General features: G+C 47.3%; 2 protein-coding genes across 2 annotated transcripts; both read left to right on the top strand.

Moving 5' to 3' along the window:
* The first annotated feature begins 536 nt into the window (after positions 1-536).
* Positions 537-2,628, top strand: LOC117642355. The gene is made up of 2 exons (XM_034380440.1): positions 537-1,256; positions 1,993-2,628. Exons 1-2 carry the CDS (start codon positions 537-539, stop codon positions 2,626-2,628), a joined length of 1,356 nt encoding a protein of 451 aa, XP_034236331.1.
* A 5,550-nt stretch (positions 2,629-8,178) lies between these two features.
* LOC117642357 (uncharacterized protein F54H12.2-like) lies at positions 8,179-9,408 on the top strand. Its single transcript, XM_034380441.1, has one exon. It carries the CDS (start codon positions 8,179-8,181, stop codon positions 9,406-9,408), a length of 1,230 nt encoding a protein of 409 aa, XP_034236332.1.
* Positions 9,409-9,756: the final 348 nt, after the last annotated feature.

Below are 9,756 nucleotides of genomic sequence, written 5' to 3' on the forward strand. Positions count from 1 at the left end.
ATCTCGGGCTGGCTGAATCCTGGGTCTACTATAAGGCTACTTCGTGCCTAAAAAACCGGAAGTCTCTTCGACCACCCCCTGACCCCAAGCATTTCTATGAGTGAGTGAGTGAGTGAGTGAGAAAGTCAGTGAGTCAGTCGGATTGGGGCTATTATAGGTTCTTGATTTCTTTGTGAGCTGAAACTAACAATGTTTTTGGCCCGCCCTTCTATTTAAAAAAGAGGGGGAGGGCCTATGAATTTGCCTTTGTGTCTGTGTGTTGTTGTTGTTGTTGGCGTCTGTGTACAAGGAAGGAGTTGAGCTAGAGTAACCAGATTTGGAGGGTACTTCAGGAGTACCATCCAAACAAATAATCCGGTGGTGCAAATCCCGTCCGCGTCGCACAAGGGCTGCTGCAGGTGCATCATGGTTTACATGAGCGGGAGGGGGATTTCCGCCATTATTGGTGCTAGCAGAGCACATAGGACTACTTCTGTCCATCATGTAAGACAAGGCAACACATTTTCCACGACTTGGATGACCCTAACCTCTCCGTCATGTCCAAATTCATTACTTACTTACAATCTTTCGGTGCCAAGACCGAACTTCTCATTGTGGCTCACAATGCCAAGGCATTTGACGCCGTTTTCGTGCTTCAAGAGCTCGTTGCACGGAGACTCAGGCCTGAACTTGTTCTCAATGGGGCAAAAATCCTAAACATGAAACTAAACACATGGTCATTCATAGACAGCCTCATGTTTCTCCCCATGCCCTTGAGTGCCCTGCCAAAGGCATTTGGCCTCACTGAACTCAAAAAAGGTTACTTTCCATTCTTGGCCAACACCCGCCAGTACTACAATTATGAGGGCCCCCTTCCTGAGCGTGAAATGTACTGTGTCTCAGGCATGAAAGCTCAGTCTGCCATAGAATTCAACAGATGGTATGACGATCAAGTTGAACAGGGGGCAGTGTTCAATTTCAAGAGGGAACTTGTGGACTACTGCATTTCTGATGTCACTATCCTTCGCCAAGCCTGCCAGTCATTCAGAAAACTGTTTGCTGAGTCAGCTGGTTTTGACCCAATGTTCCATTCGATTACATTGAGCTCGGCAGTTATGAATTCGTTCAGAAAGCTCTTTTTGCTCCCAAACTCCATCGGCATTGTCCCTCCTGGGGGGTATCATGGCAGGGGAAAACAGTCACACATGGCTCTCCAGTGGCTTGACTGGGAGCAACACAAATTGGGTCAAAGTATCAAGACCATTTACACAGATAGGGTAAGGTGCCCAGTGATGGCCATGGTACCAGTGATGGCCACTTTAGACTTTGCGCTGACTTTTCATCCACGCGGGAGAAGGTAAACAGTTGAGCTTTTGGGGTTTTGTACCCTCACCTATAAGCAACAAAACACCGCAAAAATTTCATCCCGTTACTGTCGTGGGCGGCCGCTCGGGCTCAGCGCAAAGGCTGCTGCGTTGACATGTTTTGTTAATTTTGTAGAGCTGAGATCAAATCAGTAATCGCAGCGTTTCTTTCGCAGATTTGGAATTTTTACTTAATTTCTACCTGATTACTGTAAAAAACGGAAGCACAGAGCTACTCCCCTCTCAAAACCTAAACTTGCTATCACCGAGTAGGGCACAGGTTATCACTAAGCAAAGGGTGGCCATCACTGGGCAAATTGCACTGATATTTTGGTTACTCTTTTCGCGAAGACAGAGGTAAATTTTGCTCCTCTTCAAACTGGAGAACCTTCACTCTATCCTTCTTTTTATGCTCCTGAAAATAGCCCAAACCGTACGACGATTGAGAGACTTGGTAAGCGGGTGAAAGGCGTATCTGTGCGCTAAAAGTGGCCATCACTGGGCACCTTACCCTAGGGAGGTTAGGATTCTTGGAAAGGCTGTTGATGGATATGTTGAGGTCAGCCTCCCCACAGGCGGTGTAAAGCGCCGCGTTTATCAGTTTCACGGGGATTTTTGGCATTCCTGCCCCCGCCATTATCCTGCTCAGCCTGAGGGTGGTGAAAACCGCTATGAGCGCACACAACGTATCACTGCTCTCTTCAAAAAAGCAGGTTATGTTGTCATAGAAAAATGGGAATGTGACTGGAACGAGGACCTCAAAACACCCGAGGTCAAAGCTTATTTTGAGGCCCACCCCACTACACGATCACCTCCCCTTGATTTGCGCAAAGCGCTCTGTGGCGGCAGGACCAGTGCCCTCCGATGCTATCACAAAGTTGATCTCACTAAAGGTGAGAAAATCAAGATGGCGGACGTGGTGTCCGAGTATCCAAATGCAAATTTGAGGGGGTGTTACCCCCTTGATCATCCATCTATCTATCTAGAAGGTGACCCCCAAATGCCCCCTGTGGATACTTGGAATGGTATCGTGAAATGTACTGTGCTTCCTCCCCGAGATCTGTACCTTCCTGTGCTTCCCTATAAGTGCAATGGGAAGTTGATGTTCCCTCTCTGCCGCACTTGCGTTGAAAATGAGAGCCCTGACCTTTGTCAACACACAAATCCCCTGGACAGACAACTCACTGGTGAATGGTGTGCTCCAGAATTACACTTGGCACTCCAGAAGGGGTACACACTGATTGCCATTCATGAGGTCTACCAGTACCCTCGCACCATGCAGTGAGACATTCCATGCCGGTTCGGCCAGGGCCTGAAGGTGACCATTGACGATTTCCGCGCCACTTTGGCATTTTTTTGTACTCGTCGAGATAGGGCGATTGCCAAATTTTTAGGTCCCTAAGTCCATTTTTGCGCCCAGGGTGGCAACTTTTAGATTTCTGTGAACTTTCTTTAGTGGTTTTGTTGAAATTGCGCTTCGAAGTCCCTTTCTTGGCTCTCCACGGCACAATTTCAACGCTAGCTCAATGATTTTGTGCTTAAAAGATGCGTATTAAATAGAGGAAGAGACTCCAGTGGTCAAATTCTACTTTTGAAGTCATCTTCGTGGTGATCCAAGCGATTTTGTAAATTAAAAACATGTAAAAATGAGGTAATTTTTGCTACCTTTGGCGAGGGATCTTTCGATGACCGACATCGAAATTTGAACTTTTTCTAACGGATTCTTGAAGGTCTCGAGGAGATCTTTCGAGTACCGGTGCCAGAAAGTATGAGACCGGCCCTAGTTTAGCCGCTACACCGCTCCAAAGTTTCGAAAAATCCCAAATTTGCACTAAATGGTGCAAGGAGTGGACTTTCGCTTGCAGGCCCACGGCAATTGCCATGCGAGTCCCAGGCCATCTCGGCCCGACTAAAACTGACCCCTGCAATAACTTCAACTTGATCCCAAGCCCCAGGGTCACTCACCGGCTCGGGGGTAAAGGGAAGGGGAGGAAAGAATACAGTGAATTTTCACAAAATTATGCCCTAAGCTTTAATGTCGTCCTAGCCCCGCATCAGTGGTGATTATGGACCTCGGGGCCCAGTATGTTTGACAATACTTGATTCCGCCTCCCACAACTCCCCCCTCGGGAGAAGCGGGTGCTCTACAGGCGTTCGCTCACATTTGTCCGCGGGGAGCGCCTGCGATTAAGTAGAGCAGGCAGCCCCTACAGCACGCGTGCCGTTTGGTGGCCTACCTTACAGGCGCTTCGGCCCTGGACCACAGGCCCTTGAACACTTTCTTCGGCCCCCTCTGCTGGAAGCGTCGTCTCAAAACATAACCACAGTAAAATGGGATAGGATTTAAAAAAAAAAAAAAAAAAAAAAACAAGTTCACTGAAAATGTTGTTCATTGTATTTAGGTCCTTGCAAATTGTTTACCGTGGTTTTAATGACTTCTTCCTTAGCTTGGCTATGTTTTTGATCCTTGAAATTCCGCCCTTGCCAATGGAATACTCTGTGGGACTGTTCCCAGGACGTAAAGAATGGGTGGCACATGGCCGCTTCAGTCTTCATTCCAGGTGAACTTTGTTGCTGAGAGAGGTGGGTAGAGCAGTATCAGGTCAGCTTTTTGCTTTTGTATGTCAATGTCTGTAATGAGGGCCAGAAAGGTTTTTCTCGCTACTATTACGGCCTCAAAATTATTAATTTCAAAGGTCAGTGGCCCACTGGTTTCGCAGATCTCATGGATGCGGAAAAAGCGTGTGTCAGAGCTTACGCTTTTGCAGCCAGCTGTGTCGTTTCTAAATCATTTTTCCTCCCTATCTGATATATTCAAAATGACGGTCATTTTCTTTTCAATCTCTGTATCTTTTTTCTTCATTTAGAAACGAGAGCTGGCTGCAAAAGCGTAAGCTCTGACACACGCTTTTCCCGCATCCATGAGATCTGCGAAACCAGTGGGCTACTTACTTTTCAAATTAATAATTTTGAGGCCGTAATAGTAGCGAGAAAAAACCTATGTGGATCTCATCACAGACATTGACATGCAAGAGCAAGAAGCTGACCGGATACTACTCTATCCATCCACCTCTCTCAGCAACAAAGTTCACCTGGAAACGAGAGCTGGCTGCAAAAGCGTAAGCTCTGACACACGCTTTTCCCGCATCCATGAGATCTGCGAAACCAGTGGGCTACTTACTTTTCAAATTAATAATTTTGAGGCCGTAATAGTAGCGAGAAAAAACCTATGTGGATCTCATCACAGACATTGACATGCAAGAGCAAGAAGCTGACCGGATACTACTCTATCCATCCACCTCTCTCAGCAACAAAGTTCACCTGGAATGAAGACTGAAGCGGCCATGTGCCACCCATTCTTTACGTCCTAGGAACAGTCCCACAGAGTATTCCATTGGCAAGGGCGGAATTTCAAGGATCAAAAACATAGCCAAGCTAAGGAAGAAGTCATTAAAACCACGGTAAACAATTTGCAAGGACCTAAATACAATGAACAACATTTTCGGTGAACTTTTTTTTTTTTCTTTTAAATCCTATCCCATTTTACTGTGGTTATGTTTTGAGACGACGCTTCCAGCAGAGGGGGCCGAAGAAAGTGTTCAAGGGCCTGTGGTCCAGGGCCGAAGCGCCTGTAAGGTAGGCCACCAAACGGCACGCGTGCTGTAGGGGCTGCCTGCTCTAATTAATCGCAGGCGCTCCCCGCGGACAAATGTGAGCGAACGCCTGTAGAGCACCCGCTTCTCCCGAGGGGGGAGTTGTGGGAGGCGGAATCAAGTATTGTCAAACATACTGGGCCCCGAGGTCCATAATCACCACTGATGCGGGGCTAGGACGACATATAAGCTTAGGGCATAATTTTGTGAAAATTCACTGTATTCTTTCCTCCCCTTCCCTTTACCCCCGAGCCGGTGAGTGACCCTGGGGCTTGGGATCAAGTTGAAGTTATTGCAGGGATCAGTTTTAGTCGAACCGAGATGGCCTGGGACTCGCATGGCAATTGCCGTGGGCCTGCAAGCGAAAGTCCACTCCTTGCACCATTTAGTGCAAATTTGGGATTTTTCGAAACTTTGGAGCGCTGTAGCGGCTAAACTAGGGCCGGTCCCATACTTTCTGGCACCGGAACTCGAAAGATCTCCTCGAGACCTTCAAGAATCCGTTAGAAAAAATCCAAATTTCGATGTTGGTCATCAAAAGATCCCTCGCCAAAGTTAGAAAAAATTACCTCATTTTTACTTGTTTTTAATTTACAAAATCGCTTGGATCACCACGAAGATGACTTCAAAAGTAGAATTTGACCACTGGAGTCTCTTCCTGTATTTAATACGCATCTTTTAAGCACAAAATCATTGAGCTAGCGTTGAAATTGTGCCGTGGAGAGCCAAGAAAGGGACTTCGAAGCGCAATTTCAACAAAACCACAAAAGAAAGTTCACAGAAATCTGAAAATTGCCACCCTGGGCGCAAAAATGGACTTAGGGACCTAAAAATTTGGCAATCGCCCTATCTCGACGAGTACAAAAAAATGCCAAAGTGGCGCGGAAATCGTCAATGGTCACCTTCAGGCCCTGGCCGAACCGGCATGGAATGTCTCAGTATGACCCGGAAACGGGAAAAGATGGTCTCCTCTCGGCCTATGTCAGGCGCTTCATGGCCCTGAAAATTCAGGCCAGTGGCTGGCCGGCTGAATGCAATACCCAGGAGACAAAAGACATATTCATGGATGATGTCAAAAAATATGATGGCATCAGCATTGATATTGACAAAATGAACAAAAATCCCGCCCTTCGAACACTCTCAAAGACCGAGTTTGTCCATGACTATGGTGAACTGATCAAATTAGCCACTGATCCAACCAAAGTAGTCAATGGTCTGGTCGTGTTGTCAGAACAATGTTTCCAAGTGTCTTACAAACCCGTAGATGACTCTGAGGAAAGCCTCCCCACCTCTTCACTCCTCCATGCGGCATGGACCACATGTCTAGGGCGCCTCCAGCTGTACAAATATTTGGATATAGTTGGACAGCGCGCCTACTACCATGACACAGATTCTGTGGCTTACCTGAGTCGCCCAGGCGAGCCTGACCTGCCATTGGGCACCCATCTGGGTGATCTCACTGACCAAATAGAGGAGGATTACGGACCCGGCTCATTTATCACTGAGTTTGTAGCGGGAGGCCCCAAAAACTATGGGTACCGAGTTGCAGTTGGAGGTGATGTGCAGAACACCAAAGTCTGCATCAAGGTCAGAGGTATTAGCATCAATGCCTCTTGTGATGCACTAGTGACCTTCGAAAACCTCAAGGCCATGGTCATGGGTGACATTGGGAAAATGACCATTCCCATCCCAAGAAAGATTGCTCGCACGCCTACTTGGCAAATTGTGACACTGCCTACCAGCAAGCAATGGCAAGCCAAAAACACCAAGCGGCGGCGTGTCGATCAGACACACACAGTCCCGCATGGCTACAATGCCTGGGAAGATGAGGACGAAGAGGACCAGCAAGTCCTCGAGGCTATGGACCTACAAGGTGACTCATAAATTTTGAGGTTAAGGCGCAAGGGAGTCTGCAAGCTGGCCCTACCTAGTTCCTCCACCTTCCGCTAGGCGGCGCCAGTGTCACTTGCTAAAAGTATTTATAGAGATATCACAGTCACAGGAAGCATAGTTGTCAGTCACTCTTTGACCAGTCAACATGGCTTACGCTACGTGTGATGTGCAGATGCTGATGGGACCTGACAGGCAGTTCATCATCAAAGAATTTGCTCTGTTCGGAACCAATCTCCAAACAGACGAATTTAAGGTGGTTACATTAGCCCCACCCTGTCCTTCTTCCTCTCTTCCTGATGAGGTAGTAAAGCACAACAATTATGTGGTCACAAATATCCATGGAATGCCGTGGGAATCATGGCCATGGTACCAGTGATGGCCACTTTGGACTTTGCGCCGACCTTTCATCCACGCGGGAGAAGGTAAACAGCTGAGCTTTTGGGGTTTTGTACCCTCACCTATTAGCAACACAACACCGCAAAAATTTCGTCTCGTTGCTGTCGTCGTCGGCCGCACGGGCTCAGCGCAACGAATGCTGCGTTGACATAATTTGTTTATTTTGTAGAGCTAAGATCAAACCAGTAATCGCAGCGTTTCTTTCGCAGATTTGGAATTTTTACTTTATTTCTCGCTGATTACTGTCAAAAACGGAAGCGCAGAGCTACTCCCCTCTCAAAACCTAAACTAGCCATCACCGAGCAGGGCACAGGCCATCACAAAGCAAAGGGTGGCCATCACTGGGCAAACTGCACTGAAATTTAGGTTACTCTTTTCGCAAAGACAGAGTTAAATTTTGCTCCTTTTCTAAGTGGAGAACCTTTACTCTATCCTTCTTGCATGCTCTTGAAAATGTCCCAAACGGTACGACGATTGAGAGACTTCGTAAACGGTTGGAAGACGCATCTGTGCGCTAAAAGTGGCCATCACTGGGCACCTTACCCTTGTTCCTTCCAGAAGGGGTACGGTATCGGTTCTTGGCTCGGCGGTCTTTTCCGTACAATTCTCCTTATTCTCCGGAGCGGTGCATCGGCCGTGGGGAAGGAGGCGGCCCGGGCGGGAAGCGCGGTACTGGCCGATGTCGCGGACGGAGCGAATTTCCGGGGAAGCATGAACAAACGCGTCGGAGAGGCCGCGGGCAACCTGGCCAACCAGGCCAAAAGGAAAGCTGACCAAATGGCAGGGTCTGGTGCTATAAAAAGGCGCAAACGGGCCCCCTAAGGCTCATAACGTTCCGAAGACCCGTAAGAGAAAGACCGTCTCTAGAACAGACTACTTTTCTTAGAAAAAAAATGGCATTCATGCATGCTGCTTCTTCTGAGTGCCTTCGATCTGAGCTGGATCTGTGGATCATTCCACCCACTCAAACCGCTCTTGAATCAACTCATTGGGTTCCTCACAAACCCCTGACCACACTCGACGCGTCCAAGACAGTCGAGTTCTCCATACCTGAAATGGGCCATGAGTACATTGACCCCGCCCACACTCTTTTGTATGTCAAAGCCAAAATTGTGAAAGACAATGGTGCTGATATTACCGCTGCAGACAACAGCGATGCTGCTCCTGTTAATTACGCCCTCCACGCCTTGTGGAGTCAGATTGACGTGAGTCTTAACCAAAAAGTCATCTCTCATTCAAGCATGACCTACGCCTATCGTGCCTATATCGAATCACTTATGAATAACGATACATCGGCAAAAGAGTCTCACATGACTCAGCGTTTGTGGTACCAGGACACGCCTGGACATTTTGATTCTCTTGACGGCGAAGAAAATGTGGGTCTTGCGACGAGGCGGGAGCTCACTGAAAACAGCCGAGCGTTTGAGATAATGGGTCCACTACACGTGGATTTCTTCAATCAGGATCATTTCCTTCTGAATAACGTTGAGCTAAGAATCAAGCTCACTAAAAACCGAGACGCTTTTGCCCTCATGTCTACGGCTAGAACAGAGCGCATCAAACTTTTGGACGCGACACTCTATGTTCGCAAAGTAGTTGTGTCTCCTTCGGTGCTCTTGGGCCACGCCCAAGCTCTTGAAAAGTCACCTGCTAAGTATCCTGTGAATCGAGTTGACATCAAGACAGTTACGATAACACAAGGGCTGCGCGACAAAAATTTAGACAATCTATACATGAACCAACTTCCTCAAAGAATAATTATTGGCTTCGTAGACAACCGAGCCTTTAATGGAGATTACACCTTAAACGGGTTTAATTTCCAGCATTTCAATTTGAATTACCTGAGTCTCATGGTCGACGGCCACCCCGTCCCTTCTCAGCCCTTAACTCCCGATTTTCCAAACGGGCTCTATATGGAAGCATACAACACTCTGTTCAGTGGCACAGGCCTGCACTGGAAGGACGAGGGCAACAATATTAGTTTCCCCGATTATCCTCTGGGAAATGTACTTTACGCATTTGATTTGTCCCCTGATCTTTCAGCCAGCGAACCTCACTGGAACCTCCACAGGCAAGGGACACTCAGGCTGGAACTCAAGTTCGCAGCACCTCTTGCCCAATAGGGGTGGTCGAATGTACACTTTTTTCGAAATCTCAAAAGTTAGATGGCGCATTTTGTAGTATTTTTTCTGCTGATTCCGAGTATGTACTTGGTTTGAGAAAGGAGTAAAACTGAGGGCGCTACCAGCCTTTTAAGTTTTGAAAAATGGCTTAAAATGCGAACTTTTAAAATTACTTTTTCTCCGTTTGAAAATCACAGTACATTTTCGGAATCGGCAGAGAGAATGCAACAAAATGCGCATCTAATTTTGCATAAATTTTGCAAAATGGACATTTTGAGAAAAGTTCGCTCTTCAGGGGTGGTCAAAAGCACTATTTTCGTCAAAATATCCATTTTGCATAAATTATGC

This window comes from Thrips palmi, unplaced genomic scaffold (assembly GCF_012932325.1).
Source record: "Thrips palmi isolate BJ-2018 unplaced genomic scaffold, TpBJ-2018v1 HiC_scaffold_16, whole genome shotgun sequence".
Taxonomy (NCBI): domain Eukaryota; kingdom Metazoa; phylum Arthropoda; class Insecta; order Thysanoptera; family Thripidae; genus Thrips; species Thrips palmi.